Genomic DNA, 12,965 nt, shown 5'->3' with positions numbered 1-12,965 from the left:
CCTAGGCTTCAACTTCTTTGTGAATTGCGTATCTTTTGCACTGGTACTTATCAAATCGTAGCAAGGGACCTCAACATCTATCGCACTACTGCTGGAAGAGATTCTAACAGTGTGATAGAGAGTTCAATTGCCTTAAAGTCACTGTGTGTGTTCATGCCACAGAACCAAGAAAATACATCAAGGAACAAAAGGGAATTCTATCGAACTGGTGGATTCCCAAATGTCATAGAGGCCATAGATTGTGTACATACACTCATACTTTGTCATTCTGGGGCACAAGCAGAACTATACAGAAATCACAAGAATTTCTTTTCTATCAATTCACAAATCATTTGTGATGCCAATATGCAGATTTTGACCGTGGTAAGCCGTTGGCCGGGTTCCACGAATGATGCACGCATTTGGAATAATAGTAGAGTTTCTGCACAATCTGAAAATGGACAATATGATGGGTTGCTTGTTGGAGATGGTGGATATAATCTCTCCAAACATCTTATGACTTCTGTGTTTCGACTAGTGGTAGGCTCGAAAACCCGGCTTTTCGGTTTTTAGGATAACCAATACCGGTTTTTGAAAAATTTCAAAAAAACGTTTCTTCACCGAAACCAATTTCGGTTTTCTCCAAACCCGGTTCTGTTTTTTTCACCGAAACCGGTTTCGGCTTTGTCCCAAAATCGATTCGGTTTTCTCCAAAAATCGGTTCGGTTTTTCACCAAAATCGGATATCGGTTTTCTCCAAAACCGGTTGTTTTCACCGGATCCAGTTTCGGTTTTCTTCAAAACCGCTTCCGGTTTTTTCAAAATTTGTTCTATTTGTAATATGTCATTTATAGTCAAGGTTTTGAATTTTCTAAAATAATAATTGTAAATTGTAATTATCCTCGATTTTTCTGTTATTAAAACGAAGTTAGCAAGTTTTCCACCGATTTGTAATAATCATAGTATCCTAACTGAGATTTAAATCATTTCAAGAAAAGCTATGGTTCTCAATGACCTCTGGTGGTACTTTTTGGAATGATAATTTTGTTCAAGTGCAGCGCTACCTGGGATCATCAGATCACAGGCAGCTATCAAATAGGAAGGAAAACGATTATATTTGGTGTCAAAATTGAATATGTTTCAACCTAATCGGCTTCTAAATTAAATTAAGTGTTGATAGTGTATTTGATAAATTGTGAATATGTGAGTTTATTGCTGAAAAAGCTTTGGTTTATAACTGGAATACCTACTGTAAGTAAATTATTTTCTAGAATTTCTCTTGGCAAGTTAGTACGCCATTTAACATTGTGGTTGTTTCTATGCTGCTATCGCTGGTCGATATTTGAATGATAATGAGTTTTATAGTTGAGTTCTCAATTTTGTGATCTAAATTAAATTCATTTTGTGTTATTTTTTGTATTCTCAAAATTTGGCAATTAATTATATTGTTCGAGTTTACAGATATAAAGTTGATAATATCCGATTTAACTCTATTATTTGACTAATGTAGAGCTTAGTTTACCTGGCGTGCTATGAGAGTATTTTTACTAGTAGCTATTGGATTTAATAAGTTCCCACTTTTGTTCAGTTACTTGAACTATACCGACATAATCATAATTTATTTTTTAGTGGGGGAATTAAATTCTCCTTCCTTCCAGCGTGCACGTTTAAGTTGTCTTTGCGGAGGCAGGTGCGCGTGTAACGTGTTAATATCCTTCCAAAATAATTGTAGTACTAATATAAATTTATATTTAGAAACAGGATATACGTTACAAATCTAAATAGCTGCCTGTGATCTCAGTTGGTGAGTGGGAATGTAAAATATGTTATTATTTTTTGTTATGTGATAGATAGAGCCGGATTATTCTGTAAAAGGGTTGCATTATAGTTAAATAGTAAGTTATTAAAATTGTATTGAGCGTCACCGAGTGGTTCGTAAGATGGCGACCGGACCTGTTAATCATGACCTACGTCTTGAACTTGATCATTTCGAAAATGGTGATACTGGAGTTTTAGTAATTAACCCAACTCAATTGACAAATCCTAGTGTGGAAAATCACGCTAGTGATCCTGGTGTTTTGAGTGACGCTGGAAAGAATAATACGGTAGAAAATGATTCATTTGTTATTGCAAGTGGCAATAAAAATCAGAGTGATAACGTTTGTATTAAGACTTCGCCTAGTCGCCCGGGGGTGTCAGGTGGCCACGAGCAAACAGCAGTCGGCGGTCAAGGCCGTTCACCTCCAACAGCTGGTGGTAGCTTATCAGCACAAATACGAGCAATTCGTTCGCACTTGGCTGGAACTCAGATATTTCCTTCAGAATCAGTTGTAAATAATTTCACATGCAATACTAATGCTTCTGTTTTGAGAACAGATTTAAGTAAACTTGTAACTCATTCAGCACAAAAATCTTTAAACGATTTTGCTCGTAATATACCCTTTTGTGATGGAAGCAAAGATATAGAACTCTTTCAGTTTTTGCTTTCTGTTTATAAAATTAATAAACTGAGGTTGTTTCCCTTAGAATGTATTATGATGTTGGCTATTGGAAAAACTACTGGGTTATTAAATACAGAATTACTTAAGTTGTTGGGCAATGTTAATGACTGGTTGGAGGTATGTCGTGCCTTACGAACTTCTCTGTTGACACCATTAGGCTTACGAGAAATAAATAGATTGTTTGTTGAACGTATTCAGAGCAAGAATGAAAATATATTAGAATATATCAGCAATATTTATGATGCTTATGTGGTGTTTCAAGGCACTCTAAATGAAGAGGGTATTAAAGTGAATGTTTTACAGGGTATGAAACCAGATATTAGATACGCAATCTTTAAATATAATATTCCATCAACTTATCAAGAACTATATGAGGAAGTTGTTAAATATGTGAATTATGAAAGATCAAAATTAGTCTATGATGAAATGTGCGGGTCAAATTTTTCTATTGAGTGTAAAAAGAGAATAAAATGTTATTTTTGTGGCGGGGATCATAAGGTTATAAATTGTATGTATAAAAAGCAACAACAAAAACAACAGGCGGCCTTGATGAATAGAACGTCAACCGAGGATATTAGGAAACCTATAGCTACATTTATCGATGCGTATTTTTTGGGACGAAAGTTAGAAGGAGCCTTAGATACTTGCAGTACAGTGAATCTTTGTGATATAGACTCTTTTAAAGAATGGGAACAAAACACTAACTGGAGAGTGCAATATATTAAAGATACTTTTCGTGGAGTGGGGATTGGAAAGGAAGTGCTTTATTTAGATCAATGTGTTGTTCTACCGATAAAAATTGGTGGTTTAACTTACAAACTTAAATTCTTTTTGCATAAAAACTTGTCACCTAAGTTTATTATAGGAATAGACGGAATTAGTTTTCTTAAAGGAGCAATAGACATTAACAAGAAACAATTTATAATAGATGGTGGAAAAGTTAAAGTTCCAATAAGGTTAAATAATACCCCTACTCTTTTGAAAAATGATTCTGCCGCAGAAACTAATCATTCCAGGTCCCATAAGGTTCCGACTTCTAAATGGTTTGTGGAACATCAGGCGTCTCGCGATGGTGTGCAAGCAGAAACAGGTTCAAACAGCAGAGCTACATCCAGGGCGGTGATACATAATTTTCAACAGTCTGGTACACAGGGGGATGGATCCAATGTACGAGAGGATACGAGAACTCCTAATAGGCCGGCTACCAAGGTTTTGGTCGATCCCAAGTTGGTGAATGAAGATCCTGATTTACCAAGGTATGTAAGTGAATTGGTTGCTAATTATTCTGACGTTTTCAGTGATCGTATTGGAACAGTTAAAAACTTTGAGTATGAATTAAAAGTGACTGATGAAACCCCTATTCGAAATAAAGCATATCCGATTTCACGTAGTGAACAGAAGGAGATGGATAAAATTATTGATGATTGGTTAGAACAGAACATTATTGAAAAAAGTAATAGTTGTTGGGCTTTTCCTGCATTTTTAGTTAAAAATAAGAGTGGGGGAAGAAGATTAGTAGTCAATTACAAAGGTTTGAATGACAGACTGTTGGTTAATTCTCAATATACTCCGCTTATTGAGGATGTTATTGCACAATTATCTCAAGGGCGTATCTTTAGTGTGATCGATCTACGTAAAGCTTATCTACAACTGAAGATATCTGAGAATTCGCGCCAGTATACTGCGTTTTTGACGCACAGAGGCCTTTTTCAATTTCGTTATTTACCTTTTGGATTATCTGTGGGGTCTTACTTGTTGTCAAAACTTATGACAGACTTGTTGTATCCCTTAAAAGAGGAAGGATTGGAGTGGTTTTTTGATGATGTCGTACTGGTTTCTAAAGATATTGTTTCGCATAAGAAATTGTTGACAAAAGTGTTGAATATTTTTCGTGAAAATGGTATTACGCTGTCACTTGATAAAAGTGTTATGTTTCAAACCAGAATTTCTTATTTAGGTCATATTATTGAATATAATAAATTTGAAATGGATCCTGCTCGCCTAGATATTATACGCAACTTACCAGCACCAAAAAATCGTCGGGGGGTGTTGCGTTTATGTTCATTCTTGCAATATTATTCAAGGTTCGTGCCTGGTTTTCATGAAATAATGCATCCAATAAATGAATTGAGATCTCCTAAGGTGGCATTTCATTGGGGACCCGCCCAGGAAAAAGCCTTAGATGATATCAAGGCAATGTTCGAATCCCACATAGTGCTTAAATTACCCGATTTAAACCAAAAGTTTATAGTGTGTTGCGATTCATCATTAAAAAGTCTTGGAGGGGTGATCCAACAGTACGATTCAGAAGGCTACTTGAGACCTGTAGCGTATTTCAGTCGAAAATTACGTCCTTATGATTATAGTAAGCCCATTTATTTGCTTGAATTGATGTCAGTAGTGGAGACTCTAGAACGATTTAAAATCTATTTACATAATAAATTTGAATTATTAGTAGATAATCAAAGTTTGTCTTATGCCCTCAAGAATATTAAACGTGTAAAAAAATATGGTAGCTTATTGCATAGGTTGTTTGCCTTTCATTTTGATGTTAAGCACATATCGTCAAATTTAAATGTAACATCTGATTTTATTTCTAGAGTATATAACACCCATGATTTCGAATTGATTGAGAATGTACAATCTAGTGATGAGGAAATGCAAAACCTATGTATGGTAAATATGTGGGATATGCCCTATGCATCTTTATCTATTAAGGAGCATCAGTATAAAGATCCTTTTTTGTCAGAAATAATTAAAAAATTGGAAAGCAAACAACAGGTAGAAGGTTATAAATTGGTAAACGGAATACTTTGTAAGAAAACAAAAGCATATAAGAATCCCTATAAGGTTTGTGTTCCCAAAAATTTATGGAGAGTATTGTTGGAATTCTATCATGGACAAATTTTGCCCGGTGGTCACGGAGGGGTGAGCCGTACGATTGGGAAATTAGCCTCACGCTATACATGGCCTGGTATCTTGAAAGATATTAAGGAATACGTAACCACTTGTAAAGAATGTCAATTAGCAAAAGCCGAAAATAGGAAAAAGATGGGGTTGCTAGTATCAGAATATGAAAAGACTGTAAACGGTCTTTGGTATGGAGATGTAATTGGGCCAATAACAAGATCAAAATCAGGACGTTATTGTTTAATTATAGTAGATGGCTGTTCACGTTTCGTTTATCTGGAACCTATTAAAGTTTTGTCCAGCCAAAGTATTATAAATAAGATGTATAGGTTAATGTGTAGGCATGGGTTTATACATGCTTTCGCCCATGATTGTCACTCAATTTTTGTATCTAAATTGTTCACGGACTTTTTATATAGTCAAGGAATCAAAGATATCAGGATTTCCCCTTACGCAGAGTTTTCGAATTTGAGTGAAAGATACATACGTTCTGTGAAAAATGGGTTAAAGATATTTTTCCATGATAAACAACAACAGTGGGATAAGGGCATACACGAAATTGAATTTTCACTCAATAATTCGATCCACACAGAACTAAAGTGTAGTCCAGTGGATATAGTATACGGGTATAATGTCTGTGACCCTCTTGACACTAAGTGGAATGTGGATAAAATATTTGTGGATAAGAATAAAGGTGAAATTTGGGCATCGGCGATGCGTAATATGGAGTTAGCGTGGAAGAGAAGGAAGGCGTTATATGATAAAAAGAGAATTCCTGTTGATTATAAGGTGGGGGATAAATTATTAATAAAATCGCAAGTTAAGTCGTCATTGGTGGACAAGTTTAATAAGAGCTTGGCTTATCGTTGGGAGGGCCCGTACACATTGGTCAAATTCCTGGGTCAGAACAGTGTTCAAATTAGATCTGATGCTAACCCTAATGATGTTCGTAGGTCACATGTAGCCCTTACAAAAAAGTATCGAGAGAGAAGAGATGTAACTGCAACATAAAAAAAAAATCCGGCTAATTTAGAGTATCTCAGTCAGAGTGTTACTGCTTACCACAGTTTTATTTTGGTTATGTATTTGTTTGTGTATTATTTGTTTTGATCAAATAGTAATTGTTATTTCTATTGCAGGCCTGCAATGCCGTGTTTTGTGTATTGTCGCGACTACCATTGATGTATGTATGTGTCCATGAATAAGTTTGGTTTCGGATATTGTCAATTATTGCAGAATTTGTCAGCTGTATGTAAGTAGTATGTTTTTATTGTTTATTGCCTAAATGGATGTTTTGGAGAGCCAATATCTGTAAAAAAAAAAAAAAAAATCAATTCTGCATTTCCGAGTCAGCTAAATTTTGTTAATTTGAGTATTGATAATTAGGTTGATAAAGCTTATGTGGAATAAAATTTAAAATCAATCTATTACTTATTAGACAAGAATAAAAATAATTTAGGCTGTATTATTATAATTTATTAATGAGTTAATTGCCATAATTATTAACGGGTGATGGATTAGAAGTAGAGGTCCATGAGTGAATGTATTTTGTATGGCGATGGATGATTCTCGTTATTATTAGTATTTGATTTTGTTTAGTTCGTTTCTTTTTCTTTTTTTTCTTTTTCTTTTTGGGGGTTAGGTATGAATGATGGAGTGGATGATTCAAATCAACTAACGGAGATATTATGAGTAGTTACCTTATGGCAGTTGCTTATTAAATGGATTATAATTTAGGAACATTTATATTAAAAAGGTTAACTTTTTAATTCGGGAGGGCAGGATGTGTGTAATATGTCATTTATAGTCAAGGTTTTGAATTTTCTAAAATAATAATTGTAAATTGTAATTATCCTCGATTTTTCTGTTATTAAAACGAAGTTAGCAAGTTTTCCACCGATTTGTAATAATCATAGTATCCTAACTGAGATTTAAATCATTTCAAGAAAAGCTATGGTTCTCAATGACCTCTGGTGGTACTTTTTGGAATGATAATTTTGTTCAAGTGCAGCGCTACCTGGGATCATCAGATCACAGGCAGCTATCAAATAGGAAGGAAAACGATTATATTTGGTGTCAAAATTGAATATGTTTCAACCTAATCGGCTTCTAAATTAAATTAAGTGTTGATAGTGTATTTGATAAATTGTGAATATGTGAGTTTATTGCTGAAAAAGCTTTGGTTTATAACTGGAATACCTACTGTAAGTAAATTATTTTCTAGAATTTCTCTTGGCAAGTTAGTACGCCATTTAACATTGTGGTTGTTTCTATGCTGCTATCGCTGGTCGATATTTGAATGATAATGAGTTTTATAGTTGAGTTCTCAATTTTGTGATCTAAATTAAATTCATTTTGTGTTATTTTTTGTATTCTCAAAATTTGGCAATTAATTATATTGTTCGAGTTTACAGATATAAAGTTGATAATATCCGATTTAACTCTATTATTTGACTAATGTAGAGCTTAGTTTACCTGGCGTGCTATGAGAGTATTTTTACTAGTAGCTATTGGATTTAATAAGTTCCCACTTTTGTTCAGTTACTTGAACTATACCGACATAATCATAATTTATTTTTTAGTGGGGGAATTAAATTCTCCTTCCTTCCAGCGTGCACGTTTAAGTTGTCTTTGCGGAGGCAGGTGCGCGTGTAACGTGTTAATATCCTTCCAAAATAATTGTAGTACTAATATAAATTTATATTTAGAAACAGGATATACGTTACATATTTCAGACCAGAATAGTGTTTCGTTGTTCTCCGGAAACCGATTCTGTTTCCACAGAAATAGTTTAATGTGTTTTTTCCAAAACTTTTCACCAAAATCAGTTTCGGTGAAAACCGAATCCGGTTTCGGTAAAAAACGAACCATTTTTTGGAGATTTCCGGTTTTTATCAGAAACTGTTTTACCCATCCCTAGTTTCGACCCCACACAGGAATTGAAGGACGCTACAATAGAGCCCATATTGCTACGAGTACCAGTAATAGAACGTACATTCGGTGTTCCGAAGAAACGTTTCCAAATTCTCATTAAAATAATGGGATTTTTTTTCTCAATAAAACAAACAAGTGTGGGAATGTTGTTGTGACTGCTGCAATTCTGCACAACTTTGGAGTAGAAATTGGATATTTGTTTCACCCTGATGCTGTGGATGTGAATGACATCACCCAATACGCATTTCAGCCAGAAGCAGATGCTACAAGGCAAGCTGTTGAAAGGTCTAAAATACTTTAAAAAATACAAAAGATATTACTATTACTTTGAAAAAGTTTCCTGTTTCCTCCACATACCATATCAATGATTCCCCTATCACACATTCTGCTAGTCATAATGATCTTTATGTCATCTTTGATTCAAAACTTACATTCTCTGACCACATCTCCTCAATACTTAAGAATTCAATGCGCATGTAGGGGTCGCGGTGGCTCAGTGGTAGAGTGTTCGCCTCCGGTGCTTAGGGTCCGTGGTTCGATCCCAGCTCGCGCCGTGTGGACTTTGTGGTGGACAAACACAGTGCTCATAGGTTTTCTCGGGGTACTCCCGCTTTCTTCATTCCACAATTTCACTCATTTCTCATCATCACCGTCTCCTTTAGCCTAACCGGCATAAACGTGGGACGTAAAACAAAGATTTCATTTCATTTTTCAATGCGCATGTTGGGACCTCTGTATCGATTCACTGAACTACGCACTGTTTTATCACTAGCACTTTTTATAAAACCTTAATAGTTCCCAAGATTGAATACTGCTCTCCCGTATGGGCCAAGGCAGCACCTACACATCTCTTCAGACTTGAGTCTATTCTCAATTTCTTTATTGCTATAGTCCGTTTTCGTGTTCCCGCACTTCGAACAGATATTATCTAAGAAGGAACTCTTGCGACATCTTAATATCCAGACTCCGGAAGTACGCAGAATTATCTCCAACCTGAAATATCTTCATAAAATAGTTAATGGAAACTTAAGATCGGAAATATTACTTCAGGAACTATTCTTGCGTGTCCCTTCTGGCATAACCCGGAATACCCACTTATTCCATCTTCCTCGTCCTAGGTTGGCAACTATACAGAGGTCTCTTTTTTACAGAATGCCAAACTGTTGTAATCAAGTAAAAACTGATGTGGACATTTTTTTCGAGTTACCCGGTGTTTGATAGAGCAATTAAACGGGTCTTGACGGAATAATATTACTTTTATACTCTTTTTGACACTGTTTTATGTTGTTATTGTTGTCTTGTTTTTTCTTTCTTTTGTTATTTCCCTGTGTAAAATGGCAAAGCTATGCTGTATCTGGGAATTTGTTCAATAAATAAATAAATACTTAAGTATTTCAATTGAAAATATGCCTAATTTGTAAGAGAAGTAAGAAGTAAAGACTTTTTCTTCTTAAATGAATAAATAAGGCACTGGATGCTCACTACTGCAGTGAAATATGATCCATTTTATTTATGTATAATTTTATAGTTATGTTTTCTCCTTTTTTTTCAATTAGATTATTAACATTTTCATTTTATTTCCAAAATTAAATGTAATGATGTTGAAATAATAAACACAAATATTATGCCATGTGTAAAACAAGAACATATTAACCGTTGTAAAAATATCAAGCAAATAAAATATGATTTATAGTATAGAACATATTCATTTACAAAAAACAAATTTCTCGAGTACATTGCCTGAAGAACCGGAACCTAAGTTTGCTCCATTTCGTTCTTGAACTTATTCATAACTTGCATTTTAGGGTTATTTTTTTCTTCCATGCTTTCTCTTTGTCTTTCAACTAACAACCTTTTTGTATTATATTCCTCTCATATTAAATGCATTTTCAGTGAATGAAGCACGTTTCCTTCTTCCAAAAACTTCCTGTTCTCCACTACAACCATATTTTCTCTGCCTTTTTTCATGGGTACATCTGATGAGCTCCAGCTCCCGATAGGAAATGAAATGCTCGTGCCAGCAGTGTGCAAAAATGGGTTACTTCTTTAGAACAACTTAGAAGTAAATAAAAATTGAACTCTCTGAGAGTTACTATAAGAGTAATTTATACTAGTTTTGTGCTTGTCACCCTAAAGGTGAAACCACTCAGTACAAGATAGTGGCTGTAATTGGAAATAATTTATCGTTCATCAAAAGTAAAGTTAAACTCAGGCCACGTTAATTTTGAAATTTTAAATTTGCTCCCTCCTCTCCCTTAGGAAGGTGATGGGTAATTTTATGATAGTTGAATAGATCTTTTTAAAGTATTGGACATGTCTTTCGTTATTTTTTAATCTCAAGTGTATTTCTCGACATATTTTAGTTCATTATTAATCTCCGGTGTCGCATGATATTATTTTTTATTACAGTGCCATCTAGGAGGATAACGAAAAAATTCTTCAAGTAAAAGTGTACTTTCGGTGGTAGAATCCGAATCTGCAGCAAAAATAAGGGGTTTCCATTTGAAATTTTAAAGTTGCCCCTACTCTGCTCTTACAAGGAGAAAGCACACTTTGGTAAATAAACTTCGGAACCATTTTTTGCAAGGTGATAGTTCACATTTAAAGTGTTCATATTACAAACTGGGTGAGCGCAATGGCCTAATATAGCAGAAAAAAGCGTCTTAAAGTTTTCGACTCGCCGCATGTGTCGTACGTTGCGCAAATTTATCAAGTAATACCGTGGCAGAATTACAAGTGTATTTTTCAGATATTCTACCGTCCCGAGCTTTTTAAACAATCTTATCATATTGCTGTAAATAACATTATGATCTTTGTATCTTCTGAAAACATTTACATGACTGTATCTAAATACTTTTTTCGAAATAGAAAATCAAACTTTAGAAGTAGATCTATCGAAAAAGTTAAATATTCAATCTCTGTGACTTTGTTGCTATTTAGTCAAAATGCATTGTATTATGATAATAGGTATGATCTGTCAGGAAAGTAAATGTACACCTATTTTTCGAGTCTGGCATTCCTGCGCTCCATCCGTGGAGAGTATGAGAATTAAATCAATCAAATGTTTTCTGAGGGGCAAAAAGAAAAGCTTAATCTGAATAAGACATTGCAGAGGGGCACAAGCTGTGAATACGAATAGTGCATTGTGTAAATAAAGGACGACACCGAAAGAGAAAGCCAGAAACAGCTGTTAAACTTACAAAAAAAGAGTAAAAATTGTCGAAGTGGGAACATAAAACACAAATACAACAAATACGCCGACAACTAAACGATCACCATGCCATGATCTTGGTGTAGTGGTTAAGGTGCTGGCTTACAAATGCAAAGGTCGCCAGTTCGAATCTTAAGCGAGGACATTTTAAAAATTTTTGTTAATAATACATACAACTCATGAGAGATGGTAAAAGAAGTCGTATTTAGTTTTTCGTAGCAATTATTATTGGTAATGTTTAGTACTGATAATACTTTTTGTCTTTGCGTATTGCTTTTATTCTTTTCTTCATTTCCAAAGAGAAGAATATCCGAACAAATGCCACCAAAATTCCTCATATTTTGAATGTAAACGCCATTTGCAATTAGTGAAGAATAAAAATTGAAGGTTCCAATGTAGCTGCAAAAAGTAAAAAGAATAACATGGAAGTGGACCATACTCATGGTTATTAAAAATACAATTTCTACATGCCTTACACCTCCCGACCACGTTTCTACGTTAGCAAGTAAGAGGTTTGTGTCTAGGTTAGGCTGGTCAATACGTTTTGCAAAGGGGCCCGGTTTAGCTCTGACGCACCACAGGTGCGAGAAGGGAGAAAAACACTTTTTCTCTCTCCCTCTGTGTGTCTATTTATCTATCTATTTGTATATATATAACGCTATTTGTGAATGCCATAACCACCCTAATTTTCAGCGGATTGAGACGAAACTTGGCACAAACATTAATTGTTGAAATATCTTGATGAGTTCGTTAACCAGAATAATCAGATGAAAATGTTCAAAATGGTGGCCCTTCAAACTCTTAAAAAGTTCCAAGGGAACCAAATTTCGCCCATAAATAGGTATTCAGAAAGTTTGAATAAATTTTCCTCTTTTACTGAAATATTTGTGTGCAGAAACTTATTGAAATATTGGACCCGATTAATCGCCTAAAGAAGGTTCACGCCCTTTCGCTAAGGTCAGTTTTTTTTTCAGGAGGGAATTATTTTCCTATTGGAACAAGATGATTGTTAGTGATGATATGAAATTACACATTGAAAGTGAAGTAACTTGTGAAACGTGTTATTCGAAAGAATAATATAATAAATGTGCTTTTCCCTAACACAGAGAACTGTAAATCATGTATTTCGAGTTCGGGGGCGAGGAATGTTATTTGATTTGCTTTTTAGTAACACATTGCATTGCAAATAAAGGTAGACAACATTAGTGGTAAGTATAATAATAATAATAATAATAATAATAATAATAATAATAATAATAATAATAATAATAATAATAATAATAGGTGTTGTTTGTGGCAAGACAATATCTTCCTCAGTTCTTCTTCAAACGTAATGATTGTAACGCCATATCTCCCTTACAAACAAAATATTAGCAATTTATATCGAGAGAACGGGAAACTGTAGAGCGATGGGACCAACGTTGGACAGT

General features: G+C 34.6%; 1 protein-coding gene across 1 annotated transcript; it reads left to right on the top strand.

The window, feature by feature from the left end:
• The first annotated feature begins 817 nt into the window (after nucleotides 1-817).
• On the top strand, nucleotides 818-8,036 carry LOC145660609 (uncharacterized). Its single transcript, XM_081725870.1, has 2 exons — nucleotides 818-3,736; nucleotides 6,530-8,036. Exons 1-2 carry the CDS (start codon nucleotides 1,920-1,922, stop codon nucleotides 6,570-6,572), a joined length of 1,860 nt encoding a protein of 619 aa, XP_081581996.1. The 5' UTR covers nucleotides 818-1,919; the 3' UTR covers nucleotides 6,573-8,036.
• The last annotated feature ends 4,929 nt before the right edge of the window (nucleotides 8,037-12,965 follow it).

Source organism: Thermobia domestica, chromosome 9, assembly GCF_964235325.1.
Source record: "Thermobia domestica chromosome 9, izTheDome1.hap1.1, whole genome shotgun sequence".
In the NCBI taxonomy this organism is placed as follows: domain Eukaryota; kingdom Metazoa; phylum Arthropoda; class Insecta; order Zygentoma; family Lepismatidae; genus Thermobia; species Thermobia domestica.
The sequence above is the reverse complement of the archived record's forward strand: the minus strand, read 5'-3'. Positions and strand labels throughout refer to the sequence as shown.